Source organism: Chionomys nivalis, chromosome 10, assembly GCF_950005125.1.
Source record: "Chionomys nivalis chromosome 10, mChiNiv1.1, whole genome shotgun sequence".
NCBI classification, from domain to species: domain Eukaryota; kingdom Metazoa; phylum Chordata; class Mammalia; order Rodentia; family Cricetidae; genus Chionomys; species Chionomys nivalis.
Genome location: NC_080095.1, coordinates 11,409,002 through 11,432,394, shown reverse-complemented (window position 1 = coordinate 11,432,394; position 23,393 = coordinate 11,409,002). Strand labels below are relative to the sequence as shown.

At 39.5% G+C, this 23,393-nt stretch overlaps 1 gene segment (V, D, J or C); it reads right to left on the bottom strand.

Moving 5' to 3' along the window:
• Positions 1–15,797: 15,797 nt before the first annotated feature.
• LOC130883083 (Ig heavy chain V region PJ14-like) lies at positions 15,798–16,217 on the bottom strand (the record flags this gene model as incomplete). The annotated part of the segment is given in 2 exon segments: positions 15,798–16,087; positions 16,172–16,217. Coding segments are annotated over 2 exon segments (336 nt in total), but the record flags the coding sequence as incomplete, so codon positions are not given.
• Positions 16,218–23,393: the final 7,176 nt, after the last annotated feature.

Sequence of the window (23,393 nt, the reverse complement as noted above, 5' to 3'; positions counted from 1 at the left end):
CTTATTGATTTTCTCCAAGAACCAGCTTTTTGTTTCATTGATTCTTTGGATTGTTTTCTGTGTTTCTATTTTGTTGATTTCAGCCCTCAATTTGATTATTTCCAGTCTTCTACTTCTCCTAGGTGAGTCTGCTTCTTTTTTTCTAAAGCTTTCAGGTGGGCTATTAAGTCTCCAATGTGTGCTTTCTCCGTTTTCTTCAAGTGGGCACATAATGCTATGAACTTTCCTCTTAGCACTGCTTTCATAGTGTCCCATAGGTTTGAGTATGTTGAGTCTTCGTTTTCATTGAATTCAAGAAAGACTTTAATTTCTTTCTTTATTTCTTCCTTGATCCAGGGGTGGTTCAGTAGTTGACTGTCCAGTTTCCATGAGTTCATAGGCTTTCTGGGGATAGCATTGTTGTTGAATTCTAACTTTAATCCATGGTGATCTGATAAGACACAGGTGGTTACCAATATTTTTTTGTAACTGTGTAAGTTTGCTTTGTTACCGAATATGTGGTCTATTTTCGAGAAGGTTCCATGAGCTGCAGAGAAGAAGGTATATTCTTTCTTATTTGAGTGGAATGTTCTATAGATGTCTGTTAAGTCCATTTGATTCATTACCTCCCTTATACCATATACCAAAGTTAAACCAGGACCAGGTGAACAATCTAAATAGACCTGTTAGTCGCGAAGAATTAGAAGTTGTTATAAAAAACCTCCCCACCAAAAAAAGCCCAGGTCCAGACGGCTTCAATGCAGAATTCTACCAGAACTTCCAAGAAGACCTAATACCTATACTCCTTAATGTATTTCACAATATTGAAACAGAGAAGTCATTGCCAAATTCCTTTTATGAAGCTGAAGTTACTCTGATACCAAAACCACACAAAGACACAACCAAGAAAGAGAACTACAGGCCAATCTCACTCATGAACATCGACGCAAAAGTATTCAATAAAATACTGGCAAACCGAATCCAAGAACACATTAGAAAAATTATCCATTATGATCAAGTAGGCTTCATCCCAGAGATGCAGGGCTGGTTCAACATACGAAAATCTATCAATGTAATCCATCATATAAATAAACTGAAAGTAAAAAACCATATGATCATTTCATTAGATGCTGAAAAAGCATTTGACAAAATTCAACATCCCTTTATGATAAAGGTCTTAGAGAGATTAGGAATACAAGGGTCGTTCCTCAAGTATAATAAAAGCTATTTATAGCAAGCTGTCAGCTAACATCAAATTAAATGGAGAGAAACTCAAAGCTATTCCACTAAAATCAGGAACACGACAAGGTTGTCCACTCTGTCCATACCTCTTTAATATAGTGCTTGAAATTCTAGCAATAGCAATAAGACAACATAAGGGGATCAGAGGGATTCAAATTGGAAAGGAAGAAGTTAAACTTTCATTATTTGCAGACGATATGAAAGTGTACATAAGCGACCCCAAAAACCCCAGCAAAGAACTCCTTCAGGTGATAAACACCTTTAGTAGCGTTGCAGGATACAAGATCAATTCCAAAAAATCAGTTGCCCTCCTATACACAAAGGATAAGGAAGCAGAGATGGAAATCAGAGAAGCATCACCCTTCACGATAGCCACAAATAGCATAAAATATCTTGGGGTAACTCTAACCAAGGAAGTAAAGGATCTATTTGACAAGAACTTTAAGTCAATGAAGAAAGAAATTGAGGAGGATACCAGAAAATGGAAGGATCTCCCTCGCTCTTGGATAGGGAGGATCAACATAGTAAAAATGGCAATTCTACCAAGGGCAATTTATAGATTCAATGCAATCCCCTTTAAAATCCCATCAAAATTCTTCACAGATCTTGAGAGGACAATAATCAACTTTATATGGAGAAACAAAAAACCCAGGATAGCCAAAACAATCTTATATAATGAAGGATCGTCTAGAGGCATTACCATCCCTGACCTCAAACTCTATTACAGAGCCTCAGTATTGAAAACAGCTTGGTATTGGCATAAAAACAGAGAAGTCGATCAATGGAACCGAGTAGAAGACCCTGATTTTAACCCACAAACTTATGAACACGTAATTTTTCATAAAGGAGCTAAAAGTATTCAATGGAAAAAAGAGAGCATCTTCAACAAATGGTGCTGGCAGAACTGGTTGTCAACGTGTAGAAGAATGAAAATAGATCCATATCTATCACCATGCACAAAACTCAAGTCCAAATGGATTAAAGACCTCAATATTAGTCTGAACACACTGAACCTGATAGAAGAAAAAGTGGTAAGTACTCTACAACATATGGGTACAGGAGATCACTTCCTACGTTTATCCCCAGCAGCACAGACATTAAGGACAACATTGAATAAATGGGACCTCCTGAAACTGAGTAGCTTCTGTAAAGCAAAGGACACTGTCACTAAGACAAAAAGGCAACCCACTGACTGGGAGAAGATCTTCACCAACCCTGCAACAGACAAAGGTCTGATCTCCAAAATATATAAAGAACTCAAGAAACTAGACTTTAAAATGCTAATGAACCCAATAAAAAATGGGGCACTGATCTGAACAGAGAATTCTCAACAGAAGAAATTCAAATGGCCAAAAGACTCTTAAGGTCATGCTCAACCTCCTTAGCGATAAGGGAAATGCAAATTAAAACAACTTTGAGATACCATCTTACACCTGTCAGAATGGCTAAAATCAAAAACACCAATGATAGCCTTTGCTGGCGAGGTTGTGGAGAAAGAGGCACACTCATTCATTGCTGGTGGGAATGCAAACTTGTGCAACCACTTTGGAAATCAGTGTGGCGATTTCTCAGAAATTTCGGATCAACCTACCCCAAGATCCAGTAATACCACTATTGGGAATATACCCAAGAGATGCCCCATCAAATGACAAAAGTATCTGTTCAACTATGTTCCTAGCAGCATTGTTTGTAATAGCCAAAACATGGAAACAACCTAGATGCCCTTCAATGGAGGAATGGATGAAGAAAGTCTGGAATATATACATATTAGAGTACCACTCAGCGGTAAAAAACAATGACTTCTCGAATTTTGCGTGCAAATGGATGGAAATAGAAAACACTATCCTGAGTGAGGTATCCCAGACCCAAAAAGAGGAACATGGGATGTACTCACTCATAATCGGTTTCTAGCCATAAATAAAAGACATTAAGCATATAATTTGTGATCCTAGAGAAGTTAAATAAGAAAGTGAACCCAAAGAAAATCATATAGTCATCCGCCTGGAGAGGGGAAGTAGACAAGATTGCAGGGCAAAAACTGGGAACTTGCGGGTGAGGTGGCATGGGGTAAAGGGGAAATGGGATGAGAAACATGAGAAGGGGAGGATGGGAGGAGCTCGGGGGATTGGGATGGTTGGGATATAGGAAGGGAGGATACGGGAGCAGCGAAGTATATATCCTATCTAAGGGAGCCATCTTAGGGTTGGCAAGAGACTTGACTCTTGAGGGGTTCGCAGGTGTCCAGGAATATGTCCCCAGCTGGTACCTTGGGCAACTAAGGAGAGGGAACCTGAAATGACCCTATCCTATACTGATGAATATCTTGCATATCACCTTAGAACCTTCATCTGGCGATGGATCGAGGTAGAGACAGAGTCTCAATTTGGAGCAACGGTCTGAGCTCTTAAGGTCCAAATGAGGAGCAGAAGGAGGGAAAACATGAGCAAGGAAATCAGGACCACGAGGGATGCACCCACCCACTGTGACAGTGGAACTGATTTATTGGGAGCCCACCAAGGCCAGCTGGTCTGGGACTGAATAAGCATGGGTTGATTCTGGACTCTCTGAGCATGGCAGACAATGAAGGCAGATGAGAAGCCAAGGACAATGGCACTAGGTTTCGATCCTAATACATGAACTGGCTTTGTGGGAGCTTAGCCTGTTTGGACGCTCACCTTCCTGGACATAGATAGAAGACCTTCGTCTTCCCGCAGGGCAGAGAATCTGGACTGCTCTTCAGTATTGAGAGGGAGGGGGAATGGTGTGGGAGGAGGAGAAGAGGAGTGGGGATAAAGGGAGGGGAGTGGGGAGAGGGGGCAATATTTGGGAGGAGGGGAGGGAAATGGGAAACGGGGAGCAGGTGGAAATTTTAATTAAAAAAGAATAAAAATAAATAAAAAAAAGAAATTATTATATGCTTACAATACTTCAATAATTTTTGTTTTGAAAAATCTGACTCACATAACTTAGAAGGGGAACATGCCAGATAAAGGGGAAAGCACAAAATGAAGTAATCCCACACTATCTACAAATAGGGTATCATAAGGGGTTCTTTAATTAAAGGGGAACTCACAGATCAAAGGAGCTTCAAGAGTTGAGAGGGACCTCAACTGGATTTTTTGATTGAAAGAAGAAACCTCACATTTTAAAATTAAAGCAAGAGTTCATGCAGCATAGTCTATAACTTCTATGTTTCTAAAGTGACACCTAATGGCATTAGACCTCCTGTTGGTCCTTTGTATCCCCCCTGTTTCCAAGTTTCTCTGAAGAGGGGCTTTCTGCAGACTCCAACTGGATTTTCCTCACTGTGTGTCAGTCACAGTAATGTATGTCTGTGTTCTCAGTTTGCAGAGTGTTGCATTTTACGAAAACTTGTCTCTTTGAGGTGGCCCTGCTGATGGTGACTCAGGATTTGAGAACAGAATTATATTTGAACAGATACAGAGATGCACAGGAAGATGTAAGAGGTGACTTTGACTGTGGCCATCATTTTTGAGTTAATGGAGAAGTAGGATGCTCTCAGTTCTAAGACCATGATGAAGAGGAAATATATTCCTCAACTCTCTGAGCTAGTGAGTTGCCAGCCCATCTTCTGGCTTCTGAGTCTTTACTGGTAAATAGATCATTAGAGATTTAGTTACTAACTACATTTTGTGGCAGTGGTGGGTTTGGATCTGATTGGTTGAGACTTGGGCTACCTAGTAACTATAGAGTCAAAATTACTGTCTGAAACAGCAGCAGCTATGGGTGCAATCACTGTGAAGTCGTTAAAAGAACAAGTTTTTGATCTTTGGGGTGAGTTTCTGACCCGCGGCAGCAGCCCCGGACAGGGAACTCAGAAGTTCCTCATCCCCCCCCAATACTTCCTGGGCCCCCTGCAGGGGCTCTATTCCCTGCATATTGCTTCTCTCTTCCTATCCCACCCAGCTTGCATCCAGAACCCTCCTCTCCTCTGCCCACCTTCCCTCTTTGGGCACATAAAGCCACCCAGCTCAGCTTGCCTGGGCGCTGGGGTCGAATCCTCAGGGCAAGCGGGCGGGCAGGAGTTCCTGTGTGTCAATAACCTGCCTGCACCAAGCAAGGGAGGCACTTTGTTTACAAACTACCCAACCAGCATGGATCTGTTCTCAGCGCCAGGAGAGCCATCTTTGGGGAGAGCCATCTTTGGGCATGGAGTTCTGATCTCGGCACCAGGAGAGCCATCACTGGAGCACCAGGAGAGCAATCACTGGGGAATGCCATCACTGGGAAGGTACATCAGTAGGCAAGGAGACCTGATCCTGTAAAAGAAGATCCATAGGGGAGCACTCAGAGGAAGATATGGGCAGGCGCCAATGCAAGAATTCACTCAACAATCTGAAAAACAATATGAAACCACCAGAACCCAGTGACCTCACAACAGGAGGTCATGAACACCTTAATCAAGAAGAAGTAGAAAAAATTGACTTTATGAAAGTGATTGAAGCCCTTAAACAGCATGTAAAAAATGCCCTTATAGAAATGGATGAGAAATATAACAGAAAGTTTGAAGAATTGAGTAAATCAGTGAATGATACCCTAGGAAACCAAGGAAAAACAATCAAACAGATAATGGAAACAGTTCAAGACTTGAAAACTGAAATGGAGACAAAGAAGAAAACACAAACAGAGAGCCGGATGGACATGGAAAATCTAGGTAAACGAATAGAGACTACAGAAACAAGCATAACCAACAGAATACAAGAGATAGAAGAAAGAATCTCAGATTCTGAAGATACCATAGAGAAAATAAACACGCTGATCAAAGAAAACAGGAAGGCCAACAATCTCTCATCACAAAACATTCAGGCAATATGAGACACAATAAAAAGACCAAACCTAAGAATAATAGGAGTAGAAGAAGGGGAAGAAGCACAGCTCAATGGTCCAGAAAATATATTTAATAAAATTATAGAAGAAAACTTTCCCAACCTAAAGAAAGATATACCTTTGAAGGTTCAAGAAGCATACAGAACACCAAATAGGTTGGATCAAAAAAAAAAAAATCCCCTCGCCATATAATAATCAAAACACAAAGCATACAGAATAAAGAAAGAATATTAAGAGCTGCAAAGGAAAAAGGCCAAGTTACTTATAAAGGTAAACCTATCAGACTTACACCTGACTTCTCTATGGAAACCATGAAAGCCAGAAGGTCCTGGATAGATGTATTGCAGAAACTAAGAGACCATGGATGCAAGCCCAGACTATTATACCCAGCCAAGCTTTCGTTCACTATAAATGGAGAAAACAAAATTTTCCAGGATAAAAACAAATTTAAACAATATGTAGCCACAAACCCAGCCTTACAGAAAGTAATTGAAGGAAAAACACTAACCAAGGAATCCAACAATGACCACAATAACTCAGACATCTAGAGACCCTTCACCAGCGCAACCCAAAGAAGGGAAACGCACAAGCTCTACTACTAAAAAAGTGACCAGAGTTAACAACCACTGGTCATTAATATCACTTAATGTCAATGGACTCAACTCACCTATAAAAAGGCACAGGCTAAGAGATTGGATACGAAAACAGGACCCAACATTCTGCTGTTTATAAGAAACACACCTCAACCACAAAGACAGGCACCTACTCAGAGTAAAGGGCTGGGATAAGGCTTATCAAACAAATGGACCTAAGAAACAAGCAGGTGTGGCCATACTAATTTCTAAGAAAGTTGACTTCAAACTTAAATCAATCAGAAGAGATGGAGAGGGACATTTTATACTCATAACAGGAAGAGTTCATCAGGATGAAGTCTCAATCCTGAATATCTATGCCTCTAATATAAAAGCACCCACGTACGTAAAAGAAACATTGCTAAAACTCAAGCCAGACATCAAACTGCACACACTAATAGTAGGAGACTTTAACACTCCTCTCTCACCAATGGACAGGTCAATTAGACAGAAACCTAACAGAGAAATAAGAGAATTAATGGAGGTAATAAATCAAATGGACTTAATAGACATCTATAGAATATTCCACCCAAATAGGAAAGAAAATACCTTCTTCTCTGCAGCTCATGGAACCTTCTCGAAAATTGACCACATACTTGGTAACAAAGCAAACATCCAGAGTTACAAAAAAATATTAGTAACCACCTGTATCTTATCAGATCACCATGGATTAAAGCTAGAATTCAACAACAATGCTATCCCCAGAAAGCCTACAAACTCATGGAAACTGAACAGTCAACTACTAAACCATACCTGGATTAAGGAAGAAATAAATAAAGAAATTAAAGTCTTCCTTGAATTCAATGAAAATAAAGAAACAACATACTCAAACTTATGGGACACTATGAAAGCAGTCCTAAGAGGAAAGTTCATAGCACTAAGTGCCCACTTAAAGAAAACAGAGAAAGCACACATTGGAGATTTAACAGCCCACCTGAAAGCTCTAGAAAAAAAAGAAGCAGATTCACCTAGGAGGAGTAGAAGACTGGAAATAATCAAACTGAGGGCTGAAATCAACAAAATAGAAACACAGAAAACAACTGAAAGAATTAATGAAACAAAAAGCTGGTTCCTGGAGAAAATCACCAAGATTGATAAACCCCTATCCAAACTAATCAAACGGCAGAGAAAGAATTTGCAAATTAATAAGATCAGAAATGAAAAGGGGGACATAACCATAGACACAGAGGAAATTCAGAGAATCATTAGATCTTACTACAAAAGCCTGTAAGCCACAAAACTGGAAAATGTAAAAGAAATGGACACTTTTTAAGATAAATACCATATACCAAAGTTAAACCAGAACCAGGTGAACAACCTAAATAGACCTGTTAGTCGCGAAGAATTAGAAGCTGTTATCAAAAACCTCCCTTCCAAAAAAAGTCCCGGACTAGATGGTTTCAATGCGGAATTCTACCAGATCTTCCAAGAAGACCTAATACCTATACTCCTTAAGATGGCTCAGTGGTTAAGAGCATTGCCTGCTCTTCCAAAGGTCCTGAGTTCAATTCCCAGCAACCACATGGTGGCTCACAACCATCTGTAATGAGGTCTGGTGCCCTCTTCTGGCCTGCAGGCATACACACAGACAGAACATTGTATACATAATAAATAAATAAATATTAAAAAAAACAATATAGAAATAGAGGAGTCATTGCCAAATTCCTTTTATGAAGCTACAGTAACTCTGATACCAAAACCACACAAAGACTCAACCAAGAAAGAGAATTACAGGCCAATCACACTCATGAACATCGACGCAAAAATCCTCAACAAAATACTGGCAAACCGAATCCAAGAGCACGTTAGAAAAATTATCCATTATGATCAAGTATGCTTCATCCCAGAGATGCAGGGCTGGTTCAACATATGCAAATCTATCAATGTAATCCGTCATATAAATAAACTGAAAGAAAAAAACCATATGATCATTTCATTAGATGCTGAAAAAGCATTTGACAAAATTCAACATCTCTTTATGATAAAAGTCTTGGAGAGATTAGGGATACAAGGGTCATAACTAAATATAATTAAAGCTATTTACAGCAAGCTAACAGCTAACATCAAATTAAATGGAGAGAAACTTAAAGCCATCACACTAAAATCAGGAACATGCCAAGGCTGTCCACTCTCTCCATACCTCTTCAATATAGTCCTTGAAGTTTTAGCAATAGCAAGATAACAACATAAGGTGATCAAGGGGATTCGAATTGGAAAGGAAGAAGTTAAACTTGCATTATTTGCATATGATATGATAGTGTACATAAGTGACCCCCAAAACTCCACCAAAGTACTCCTACCGCTGATAAACACCTTTAGCAATGTGGCAGGATACAAGATCAACTCCAAAAAATCAGTCACCCTTTTATACACAAAGGATATGGAAGCAGAGAGGGAAATAAGAGAATCATCACCTTTCACGATAGCCACAAACAGCATAAAATATCTTGGGGTAACTCTAACCAAGGAAGTGAAAGATCTTTTTGACAAGAACTTTAAGGCATTGAAGAAAGAAATTTAAGAGGATACCAGAAAATGGAGGAATCTCCCCTGCTCTTGGATTGGGAGGATCAACATAGTAAAAATGGCAATTCTACCAAAGGCAATTTATAGATCCAATGCAATACCCATCAAAATCCCATCAAAATTCTTCACAGATCTTGAGAGGACAATAATCAACTTTATATGGAAAACAAAAAACCCAGGATAGCCAAAACAATCTTATATAATAAAGGAACCTCTGGAGGCATTACCATCTCTGACTTCAAACTCTATTACAGAGCTACAGTAATGAAAACAGCGTGGTACTGGCATAAAAACAGAGAAGTCGACCAATGGAATCATATAGAAGACCCGGATTTTAACCTGCATACCTATGAACACCTCATTTTCGATAAAGGAGCTAAAAGTATACAATAGAAGAAAGAAAGAATCTTCAACAAATGGTGCTGGCACAACTGGATGTCAACCTGTAGAAGAATGAAAATAGACCCATATCTATCACCATGCACAAAAATCAAGTCCAAATGGATAAAAGACCTCAATATCAATCTGAACACACTCAACCTGATAGAAGAGAAACTGGGAAGTACCCTACAACACATGGGCACAGGAGATCGCTTCCTATGTATAACCCCAACAGCACAGACATTAAGGGCAACATTGAATAAATGGGACCTCCTGAAACTGAAAAGCTTCTGTAAAGCAAAGGACACTGTCATTAGACAAAAAGGCAGCCTACTGACTGGGAGAAGATCTTTACCAACCCCACAACAGACAAAGGTATGATCTCCAATATATATAAAGAACTCAAGAAACTAGACTTTAAAATGCTAAATAACCCAATTAAAAAATGGGGCACTGATTTGAACAGAGAATTCTCAACAGAAGAAGTTCAAATTGCCAAAAGACACTTAAGATCATGCTCAACCTCCTTAGCGATCAGAGAAATGCAAATCAAAACAACTTTGAGATATCATCTTACACCTGTCAGAATGGCTAAAATCAAAAACAACCAAGGATAGCCTTTGCTGGAGAGGTTGTGGAGAAAGGGGTACCCTCATCCATTGCTGGTGGGAATGCAAACTTGTGCAACCACTTTGGAAATCAGTGTGGCGGTTTCTCAGGAAATTTGGGATCAACCTACCTCTGGACACAGCAATATCACTCTTGGGAATATACCCAAGAGATGCCCTATCATATGACAAAAGCATTTGTTCAACTATGTTCATAGCAGCATTATTTGTAATAGGCAGAACCTGGAAGCAACCTAGATGTCCTTCAATGGAAGAATGGATGAAGAAAGTGTGGAATATATATACATTAGAGTACTACTCTGCGGTAAAAAACAATGACTTCTCGAATTTTGCATGCAAATGGATGGAAATAGAAAATACTATCCTGAGTGAGGTAACCCAGACCCAAAAAGAAGATCATGCGATGTACTCACTCATAATTAGTTTCTAGCCGTGGATAGGGGCCAGTGAGTCTATAATTTGTGATCCTAAAGAAGCTAAATAAGAGGTTAAACCCAAGGGAAAACATTTAGTTATCGTCCTGGCTATGGTAAGTAGACAAGATTGCCAGGCAAAAAATTGGAATCTTGGGGGTGGGGTGAGATAGGGGTAAGGGCAGATGGGGAGAGAAAAGTGTGATGGAGAGGATGTGGGGAACTTGGGGAAACAGGATGATTGGAGATAAAGGAAGGTTGGATAGGTGAGCAGGGAAGCACATATCTTAGTTAAGGGAGCCACCTAAGGGTTGGCAAGAGACTTAAACCTGGAGTGGCTACCTGGTGCCAGGGCATTGTCCCCAGTTATTTCCTTGGGCAGCTGAGGATAGGGAACCTGAAATGACCCTATCCTATAGCCATACTGATGAATATCTTGCATATCACCATAGAACCTTCAACTAGCAATGGATGGAGATAGAGACAGAGACCCACACTGGAGCACTGGACTGAGCTCCCAAGGTCCTAAGGAGGAGCAGAAGGAGGGAGAACATGAGCAAAGAAGGCAGGACCACGAGGGGTGCACCCACCCACTGAGACAGTGGGGCTGATCTATTGGGAGCTCACCAAGGCCAGCTGGACTGTGACTGAAAAAGCATGGGATAAAACTCGACTCTCTGAACATGGCGGACAATGAGAGCTGATGAGAGGCCAAGGACAGTGGCACAGGGTTTTGATCCTACTTCATGTTCTGGCTTTGTGGGAGCCTAGACAGTTCACCATCCTACACCTGGATGGAGTGGGGAGGACCTTGGACTTTCCACAGGGCAGGGAACCCTGACTGCTCTTGGGGCTGGAGAGGGAGGAGAAGAGGAGTGGGGGGGGAGAGGGGCGGGAGGAGGGGGAGGGAAATGGGAGGCGGGGAGGAGGCTGAAAATTTTTTTCAATTAAATAAAAAGAACAAGTTTTTATTTTAATATACATGGAATAAAAGAAGATAATAAAATTAAAGTGAACATGACAAAAATTAACAGTTTCAAGTATGTTTTAGGCGACAATCAAAAATCATTAAAATCATCTTAAAGCATACAGAAGCTTCCTTGTTGAGAAAAGTGAGGGGGTAGCAGTTACAAAATTTATAACCACAAAATGTTATATCTTGCCCATTTAATAGAAACAGAATGCATTTTAGAAATGAGGATCCAAACATTATATTTTAAATTTTCTGCATAATTTTGTCTCCTGTGAATAAACAGGAATGTCTCTAAACTGTCTGAGAATCAGGAAAACATAAGAACTGGTACCTAACCTTGACCAAACTGCAGCCCAATATTTATAGCATGGTCTTCTCTGACAAAGCCTGCAAATAGGACCCAGTGTCCACATCCTACAATTCATTCTGAATACAAGTATTTCTGCTAATTATGACAAATCCTAGGGCTTCTTGTCAGAGTGTCCCAGGTTGTAGGAGTAGGTAGAAATTTCAGGATTTCCCATTGGTAAGTGACAACAAAGAGATTTAGGATGTTTTCTCTGTTGCCCAGGCTTATGGAACAGTTGGAGGTTTTCTCACAGGTGGACAATAGCAACATGAATGAGTTTTATATTCCAAGTATCTGTTAAATTTATTTTAAATTTATTAATAAATAAATTTAACAGATACGTGCTCTGTGATTATTATCAATACCATGGGGTACAAAAATATATTGTATCGATGTTATGAGTGAGATTGGTCTAATATCTTTTTGAAAGAAAAAAAAAACATATGATCATTTCATTACATGCTGAAAAAGCATTTGACAAAATTCAACACCCCTTTATGATAAAGGTTTTGGAGAGACTAGGGATACAAGGATCATGCCTAAATATAATAAAAGCAATATATAGCAAGCCAACAGCTAAAATCAAATGAAATGGAGAGAAACTCAAAACCATTCCACTAAAATCAGGAACAAGGCAGGGCTGTCCACTCTCACCATATTTCTTCAACATAATTCTTGAAGTTCTAGCAATAGCAATAAGACACCATAAGGAGATCAAGGGGATTCGAACTGGAAAGAAAGAAGTTAAACTCGTTATTTGCAGATGATATGATAGTGTGCTTAAGTGACCCTGAAAACTCTACCAAAGAACTCCTAAACTGATAAATACCTTCAGTGATGTGGCAGGTTACAAGATCAACTAAAAAAATCAATAGCCCTCCTATACACAAAGGATAGAGAAGCAGAGAGGGAAATCAGGGAAACCTCACCTTTTACGATAGCCACAAATAGCATAAAGTATCTTGGGGTAACTCTAACCAAGGAAGTGAAAGATCTATTTGACAAGAACTCTGGAAATTGAAGAAAGAAATTGAAGAGGACACCAGAAAAGGCAAGGATCTCCCTTGCTCTTGGATTGGGAGGATCAACATAGTAAAAATGGCAATTCTACCAAGGGCAATTTATAGATTCAATGCAATCCCCTATAAAATCCCATCAAAATTCTTCACAGATCTTGAGAGGACATTAATCAACTTTATATGGAAAAAAACCCAGGATAGCCAATAACAGTCTTTTACAATAAAGTTACTTCTGGAGGCATTACCAACCCTGACTTCAAACTCTATTACAGAACTACACTAATAAAAGCAGCTTGGTGTTGGCATAAAAACAGAGAAGTCGACCAATGGAATCGAATAGAAGACCCAGATTTTAACCCACAGACCTATGAACACCTGATTTTCGACAAAGGAGCTCAAAGTATACAATGGAAGAAAGAAAGCGTCTTTAAGAAATGGTGCTGGCATAACTGTATGTCAACCTGTAGAATAATAAAAATAGATTCATATCTATCACCATGCACAAAACTCAAGACCAAATGGATTAAAGACCTCAATATTAATCTAAACACACTGAACCTGAGAGCAGAGAAAGTGGGAAGTAGTCCACAACACATGGACACAGGAGACCACTTCCTACATTTATCACCAGTAGCACAGACAATAAGGGCAACATTGTACAAATTGGAACTCCTAAAACTGAGAAGCTTCTGTAAAACAAAGGACACTGTCATTAAGACAAAAAGGCAACCTACTGATGGGAGAAGATCTTTAACAACCCCGCAACAGACAAAGGTCTGTACCTCAAAATATATAAAGAACTCAAGAAACTAGACTTTAAAAAGTTAATTAACCCAATTAAAAAATGGGGCACTGAACTGAACAGAGAATTCTCAACAGAAGAAGTTCAAATGGCCAAAAGACACTTAAGATCATGCTGAACCTCCTTAGTAATCAGGGAAATGCAAATCAAAACAACTTTGAGATACCATCTTACACCTGTCAGAATGGCTAAAATCAAAAACACCAAAGATAGCCTTTGCTGGAGACCATGTGGAGTAAGAAAAACACTCATTCATTGCTGGTGGGAAAGCAAACTTGGGCAACCACTTTGAAAATCATTGTGGCAGTTTCTCACCCTACCCCAGGATCCAGCATAACCACTCTTGGGAATATACCCAAGAGATGCCCTATCATACTACAAAAGCATTTGCTCAACTATGTTCATAGCAACATTATTTGTAATAGCCAGAACCTGGAAACAACCTAGATGCCCTTCAATGGAAGAATGGATAAAGAACGTGTGGAATATATGCGCATCAGAAAACTACTCAGAGTTAAAAAAAAATGACATCTTGAATTATGTATGCAAATGGGTGGAAATAAAAAACACTATCCTGAGTGAGGTAACCCAGACACAAAAAGATGAATATGGTATGTACTCAATCGTAAGTGGATTCTAGCCATAAATAAAGGACATTGAGCCTATAATTCGTGATTCTAGAGAAGCCAAATAAGAAGGTGAATCCAAAGAAAAACATATAGTTATCTTCCTGGATATTGGAAGTAGACAAGATTGCCAGCAAAAATTGGGAGCTTGGGTGTATGGGTGGGGTGGGGGTAAGGGGAGGGTAGAGAAGAGAAGGGAGAAGGGGAGGATAGGGAGAACTTGGAGGAATGGGATGGTTAGGATTGAGGAAGGGTGGATATGGGAGCAGGGAAGTATATATCTTAATTAAGGGAGCCATTTTAGGGTTGGCAAGAGACTTGACTCTAGATGGGTTCCCAGGTCTCCAATGAGATGTTCCTAGCTTGTTCCTTGGGCAGCTGAGGAGAGAGTGCCTGAACTGGCCCTATCCTTTTGCCATAATGATGAATATTTTGCATATCACCATAGAACCTTCATCTGGCGATGGAAGGAGATAGAGACAGAGACACACATTGTAGCACTGGACTGAGCTCCCAAGGTCCAAATGAAGAGCAGAAGGAGGGATAACATGAGCAAGGAAGTCAGGACTGTAAGGGGTGTGCCCACTCACTGAGACGGTGGAGCTGATCAAATGGGAGCTCACCAATGCAAGCTGAACTGGGACTGATGGAGCATGTGATCAAACCGGACTCTTTGAACGTGGCAGACAATGAGGGCGGACTGAGTAGCCAAGGACACTAGCACTGGGTTTTGATTCTACTGCATGTACTGGCTTTGTGGGAGCCTAGTCTGTTTGGATGCTCACCATCCTAGACCTGGATGGAGCAGGGAGGACCTTGGACTTCCCACAGGGAAGGGAATCCTGACTGCTCTTCGGACTGGAGAGGGAAGGGGAGAGGGAATGGGGGAAGGGGGAAAGAAATGGGAGGAGGGAAAGAGGTGGAAATTTTTAATAATAATAATAAAGAATAAAGAAAAATAAAAAATCTGCATATAAAATATGTGAATATGTGTGTATATATGTGTGTATGTAAAATATATAAAATTATATGTCATTCTATCTAATAACAGAAAGCAGATTGTTAGCTTACAGGGCTTGTGGGAAAAGCTATTTGTTATAGTATTTGAACAAATAGGAAGTTTATTACACTATGACAGTGAAGAGTTGCCTGTAGAGAAGTTTTTTTCTTATTTTTGTTTGGAAGAGGAAAACATAGATTCCAATATTAAAACATGTTCTCAAGCAGCATAGTCTAGAACTTCTTATGAAGCAACCACATACTGCTCTTCGGAGACATTGTTGATCCCCATCGCCCCCTGCTGGTCGTGAGGGTCTCCATATAGAGGTTTTTGTACAGGCTCACACTGGAGTTCTCTCACTGTGTCTCTGGTACAGTAATACATGGCTGTGTCCTCAGTTTGCAGACTGTGCAGTTTTAAGAAAACTTGGCTCTTGGAGGTGTCTCTGGTGATGGTGATTCGGGACTGGAGAACTGAGTTATAATCTGTACTTCCATCATTCCACATTATTCCCATCCACTCCAGACCCTTTCCTGGAGGCTGGCAGACCCAGTGCACATAATTACTCGTTAGTGAGAATCCAGAGACAGTGCAGGTGAGCGACAGGGTCTGTGAGGGCTGCACTAGGCCAGGTCCCGACTCCTTCAGCTGTATCTGGGACAGGGCACCTAGGGACAAGCAACATCACCATCAGTCATATAACCCATAGATGAAAAACCTGAGTCCCTTTCCTGAAACCCTGAAGCACTTACAACTTGGAAATGTCACCAGGCAGAGGAGCAGAACCAGGACAGCCATGCTGTGTTGGAGGCTCTAGTCAGAAGGAGATGGGGCCTCTCAGCTTGGCCATGGATTTCATCCTGAGCTTTAGGACTGCTTTGCATTGGGGGAGGTTCCAGAGAGCATCAAAGGAAGCACAGGCAATGTTTCCAATTTCCTCTCCAGGAAACTGAGATTTTCTTTGTGTGTCTTAGAAGTACTCAATATTCAACATCAGGATTATTGCTGTGATGATCTCTGAATTTCCCATTCCAGTGAAACAGGAAATATTAAGAGTCATACTGTGCAGTCCTTACAATCAAAATATGGAAGTGTTTACATTAGTTAGGTCCAGATTCATTCAGTGCAGGCAGAGGAGAATACCAGGTTCTCAGTACATATATGTATCTCTGTAACTTCCAGGAAAGAATTTAAATGGTTTTGGTACTTTTGGTGATCAGAAATCCTGTTTAAGGAACTACTTAAAATCCTTTTCTTGGTGTCTGTGGAGTTGTCTCACTCTTATAACTTCTCAGGAAATAACTTGTGAGGAAGCAGCTCACACACATTTCATACATGTGATTTCCCACGTTTATCTGTAAGGAAATCTGTGAGACTGATTTGGGTCCCATCTTATGAGGCTCAGATTTCACCTTCTCACTTAGGAACATCCTATCTGGACACTGGTTTTCATTCCTCTTGATTTTTGTTAGTCTATCCATGTACTATTGAATCTTTCTCCACCACTCTCCACAGCTTGTATCCAATCACAGGTTCCTAAATATGATTGTTGCTTTCCTAAGTGATGGGAAGCTCAGCTACTCATAACACTTCATAGAAAGCAAAAGCATGCAGCCAGGTTTGCTGGTTATGTTCACTGAAGTAATAACAAGACAGAGAACATTAAGTGATGACAAGAAGTAGACTGGAAGGCAGAAATGAACATGGGGAATCCTGTGACTTGAATGATAGTCAAGGCAAGATAACAAGAGTGTCTAGTGTCTTTTCCTGTGTCTTGTTAATGCAAATCACCAGGGAAGAGAAGTGCAGATCTGGACCCAACCTATTCATTCAAGACTCAGGAAATGTTTGTCTAACTTGGCATTAGAGATGTCACAATTTGTGTCCCTTATTTCTTTATGTATAGTCTTTTCACTTTTTACTGTGAGTTGCTGTGGCAGAAACTGCTCTTTACTTTAAGGATACAGCCATTCTGTGAAAGCCCTGGTCATCATGTACAGTATGAGTTTAATGTTTCCTGTGTTTTTGAATGCTTCAGGATTACAAAAAACAATTTCAGACATTACACTTATTTTTCTTCTTGGGTTTGTTTGATATTTCCATTGTGGTTACAATAATCTGGGAAGGAGTATCTCAGAAATAGATGCATATTTCTCATACTATATTGGGGAACTTGCTCAAATATTTTTTTGTCCTTAGTTTCTTCAGAGATATTGTCTAATTTAGGTTTCCATTTCTGTGAAAAGACACCATGATCGTAACTGTTATAAGGAAACTATATAAGTTAGGAGGTTTTCCTGCAGCTCCAGAAGTTCAGACCATTCTCATCATGGCAGGAAGGATGGCAGCATGCAGGAAGTCATGGTGCTGGAGGAATAGCTGAGAGTCCAACATCTTGCAAGGAACAAGAATTTAACTGACAAACTTGGCAGCATCCTGAGCATAGAAAACCTCAAAGCTTACCCTCCACAGTGACACATTTCCTCCAATCAGGCCATGCCCACTCCAGCATGGGCATCTTTAAAGTGTCACTCCCTTTGATATTATGTGGGCCGATTTCATTCAAATTCCCACAGAGAGTTTGTGTCTGTATTCCATACTCTCTTATTCCTTGTGTTCCTCTTTATCCTTGAGACTCTTGAGAAGGAAGTCACTGGGAAAAAGCATTTGCAAAGGAAATTCATGGTGAAGTCACACATTAATTGTTATCTTCTATTTGAGAGGTGTATCCTTATTCTTGAGGATTTATTCAGTTATTTGTTTAATTATGTAAAGTGGATAGATGGATACTCACTAAATGGGTCATGTAGAATTAACAATACCAGCCTGTCCACTTGTGTGGTGGTCAGAATTTTTTTACCTGATATAAACTAAGGTCATCATGGAAAAAGGAACCTTATTTGAAAACAATATACCTATATTATATTTGTATGCAGGCAAGATTGTGATGTCATTGTCTTGATTAACAACTGATGTAAGAGGGCCCATACAGACATAGGCATTGCCATGCATGGGCAGGTGTTGTTTACATATTGTATAAAAAAGCAAGCTGCAACCATGGAAAACAAGTCTTTGAATTGAGTTTATTTATGATCTCTGATTCAGTTCCCACTTTCAGGGTTCTGTCTTGATTTCACACCCTAATTTTCCTCCATGGTGGTCTGTAATATTTAAGATTACACAAACCCTTTCCTTTCCATGTTGCTGACCACATCAATAGGTAGCAGACTGGGTTGGTTTAAAATTTTTCTGATGAGAGAATGGGTTGAGAACGGTGACAGTGTGCACAACTGCAACCATAGTCACACATACAGTTACACTGTTAGGTACAGCTACACTCCTCAAGACACACATTCACACTCACACAGAATCACACTTACAGATATGGTCAAAAATATAATTATACTTCCAAATACACTCACAGACACAGATGCATACACACACATGCACACACACATACCACTACCACCAGCACCACCACCACCACCTCTACCACTACCACCACCACATGTGCAAACATACACTGTGATAATATGTGATAATATGAAATACTTGTTCATAAGCAGAGGGAATGAATTTCGTTCTTCCTGTCTTTTTCACAGGGCCACTCTGGTTGGCTTGGTCTCACTATGTTGATCAAGCTGATATTGAACCATGCTACTGTCTCCCTGGTGACTGAATCAAAGTTGTGTACTTTCTCTCCAAACCATCTCATACAGAGTTCTTAAAACTTTGAAATATTTTTTCATATAATAAATTACTTTCTTCCCTCATCTCTTTCCATGTCTTTCCTCTTTCACAATTTTCCAACTCTATAACAGGCATATTTTTCAGCCAATTTTGGGACCAGACTCGTGACATTCATTTTCATATTGACAATAAATGGTTTGACAATCCAGAATTGACAATGCTTTTTCTTTTAAAAATTATTATATGATGTATATGGTAGTTTAATAGTTTATAACATTTTTATTAATGTTTACAATGAATAGTGCTACAATTCAGGGCTGAGGAGATGGCTCAGTAGTAAGGTGCCTGCCTCACAGAATGAGGGCTGGAGTTAGATTTTCAGCACTTCACTCTGAAGCTGGTAGTGATGATTTATCCTTATATTCTCAGAACTGGTGAGGTAATGAAAGGAGCTTGTATGGATTTTACTATCCAACCATTCTGTCTGACCCTCCTCCTGAACTTCAGGTTTAGTGTGAGACCCTCAAAAAATAAGGTAGATGCCGACTGAGGAATACACTCAGAATCAACTTGTGAGCTCTACACCCACGTGCAAACATACACGGTGATAATTATTGTTTCCATTCATTCAAGCATTTCCCTTTCCATGTGTTGAGCTCATAGTTTATAGTTACTTAGCAAGTTATGGAAGGTGCAGGCCTAGGTAGAGCTGATTGCTATGGGAAGCAAGAGCAGAACTACTCTGACTCACTGTATACTTATTCCCACTCCAAAACTTTAAACTGCCCTTCATACTCCAGGATGATAATTCCTTCTCCAGTCATAAGATTGCTTGGTTTAACTATTAATGTAAGAAATGATATTTTTCTGTATATAATTCTAATATTTTTCTTTTTAGTTTGAACTTGGTTCTTAAAGCTTAATACCTTGTAGATGAAATGCAAATAATGTAACTCAGAGCTAGGCTAGTCCTTCTATTTTTTAAATAATCGTATTTTACATCAGAAAATAATGTTTTGATTATAACATTCAAATACAAACACCAACCTCTCCAAGTTCTACTTCATAACCAGCACTTATGACTGCATGTAACACAGTAGAAAATAATATAGGATCAATATTTTGATGATCAATGTCCAGGAGGATGTAGAGTAGCAAGAACAAATAAAACCAAAGAATTAAAATGAGGCCAGGGGAAAGAAACTTCCTTCCCTGCTTGTGGCTCCCATGCACAATCTAGAGTACATTAAATAATGAAATCATCATGCACTATACAGATTCATAGAACATGCAGGAATCTCCCTAATTATATTCAACACCACATACTTGAATGAAATGGTAAAAAATAAAAATGTACTGTGCACATGAACAACACAACACATTGTCTGCAACCCACTGAACTGAGGAAGACAGGGGCTACTGAGTTGTGCTCTCACTCATTGATGTTCTGATTGTCACTTTGGATCATGGGAAGAAAGTGGATCTGGGTTGTGTTTAAAGCCTTTGTACTGGGAAGGAGGCCCTGACTGTGAAGTCAATCCCCCAAGTCTCTCAGGACACCTGACACATTATCCTGGCCCTGTGGTCAGAGGATGCTGTGGTAACTGCTATAATGCAAACTATTAGCATAGTATGAGAAAATATGCTTTTCTTAAGCAAACACATAAACTCCCAAACATAGAGACAGACAGACAGACAAATAACAACATAGACAAGCCTACACAAAGACATATATACTAGAGCAAACAGATATATGTATGTCAACAGGTTATTTGAATGTCATTCATTCTACTTAAAATATCATGTTCATTCATAATATAGCTTGATAATATTGATACACCCTATTACCCTCTCCTTCCTGCATTCTAATCTGGATGACTCTAAGCTATGTGTTGCCCTGTGGACTGAAATATCAGAGAAGTGATTGAAATGAGTTGTTCTTGAGAAGAAACATGAGATGGTTCTTTTCATAAGAAAAGTTATCCTAACCTTTAACAGGGAGTAGTGATGATTCAAACACAGCATTTATTAATCAAAATGAGGAATTAATACTTGAAATGTTTCTTTTTCAATAAAAACAGCATTTATACTACACAAGAACTCTTCCATCAAATTAACTCCCAACACAAGATGAGTAATTTTTTAATAAACACATTTTTGTTGTTTTTTTTTCAAGACAGCTCTTCTCTAGCTGTCCTGGAACAGGCTCTGCAGACCAGCCTGACCTCAAAATAAAATGATCAGTGTGTCACTGACTCCTGAGTACAGAAATTAAGGATGTGTGCCACCACCACCAGGCAAATACATTATTTTCAGGCATGCATACATGATTCTGTGTGGATGGTGTAGTGATCATGGAGACAAACAGAGGTCACAGGGTACTTTGAACTCACATGTGATTATGAGCTGTCCTAAGTTTAGGGTGTACAATCTCCAGTTTCTTTAGTTATTTTCAGAACTGATGATGTAGAATCAGTTCCACCATTTATGACAGTTTTCATTTTGTTCATGTCTGAATACACCCTAAATTTAGAAAGCAACTTAAATGGGACAATAGAAATAGCTCTGCAGTTTAGGTTCTTGCTGAAGCAAAACCTTCAACTGGGATCTTAATTATGAGCTCAAGTCTTCAAGGCTACAAAAAGAGCTGTGTGTCAGCCAACAGGTGTTCCCATTCAAGAGATGTGGAGACAGTATAATCACTGGAACTCACTAAAACTAGTTTAACCATTTGTGATATTCAGGACATGGTACAGGAAGTTTTTCTGTCTATGTATTGCTTTTATTTGTTAATAAATAAGGTGCTTTTGGTCAATGGCTTAACAGAATATAGCCAGGCTGATATATATATATATATATATATATATATATATATATATATATATATTGAAATTAGGCAGAGTTAGTGAGACTCCATGTAGCTGCCAGAGGAGAAAGATGTAATCCACCAGCCAGAATCTTGCAAGTAGACCATGAGCATCATGGTAAAATATAAAGTAAATAGTAACAGGTTAACCAAAGATATAAGAGCAAACTATCAACATGCTTAAGTGATTGGCCAAGCAATGATTTAAATAATATAGTTTCTGTGTGATTATTCTGGGAGTCTGAGAGACTGGGAAATGAACAACCAGCCTCTGGCAACAAGGCTATGTGATACAGCTGTTTTTAAAATAAGGGCAGATAGATAGATGAATGAATCACATATAAAAATGTACTCAAATACACATATACATGGAGGTGGGGTTAGAGGGAGAGATAATGAGGAAGAAAAAAACAGTATAACAAATACATACATATACAAACATCATTTTATAAAATAAAAATGAATAAAACAGATACAAAAACCCTCATCAAACTGAAAAACAGAAATTTAAATAAACATTTGGACACTTCAAGGATTGCTACACAAGAAACCTGTAGAGAGAATCCTGAGTGTGATTTGGAGAAGTAGTACAGACACAGAGGTGTCTGGCATTTTTGCCTCTCTCAAGATGCTCTACTGTCACCAAGAGCTCTGTGTGCTCTTAGTGCCCCCTGCTGGTTTTTAAGTACCTGTAGGGAGGTTTGCATCTGAGCTCACAGTAGTATTCACTAACTGTGTACTTTGCACAGTAACACATGGCTGTGTCCTCAGACCTCAGACTGCCTATTTCCAAGTACTGAGTGTTTTTGTCCTTATCTAAGTACTGAATGTTTTTGTCCTTATCTCTGGAGATGGTGAATCAGATCTTCATGGCATCAACATAGTAGCTGGAACTACTACCACCCTTAATGCATGAAAACCACTTCAGCCCCTTCCCTCATGCTGGGCAGACCCAGTTCATGTTATAGATACTGAAGGTGCATCCACATATCCCAGGAGCTTTTTAGGCTTTAAAAAAGTCTCCACCAACTGCAGCTCTCACTAGACACCTGAAAGCTCAAAGAAATTTGATCATAAAACTGACTAAAATCCATTTTTTCATTCTCGTGCACATATGTGACACACTGTCTCATCTCTATAAATTACCTTTTAAAATAATCACAAGAAAAAGTGAAGTAAGCCTCAAGCCCATGGTGAGTAGCCTATTTTTAGTGTTAATCACTAAATGGGAGGACCTGGGAATTCAGGGCTGGGCTCCTTTGCGAGAACTGCAGAATCAGGGCATTGCTGGTATTCATGGGCACAGAGAAGACTTATTTGCATGTCTTCCTGCTATAGGAAGCACTGGAGTTGGATATCAAAGGAAGGCATCTCTCAAAGGAGATAATAGTCATCAAAGACAATAATGACTTTTATAG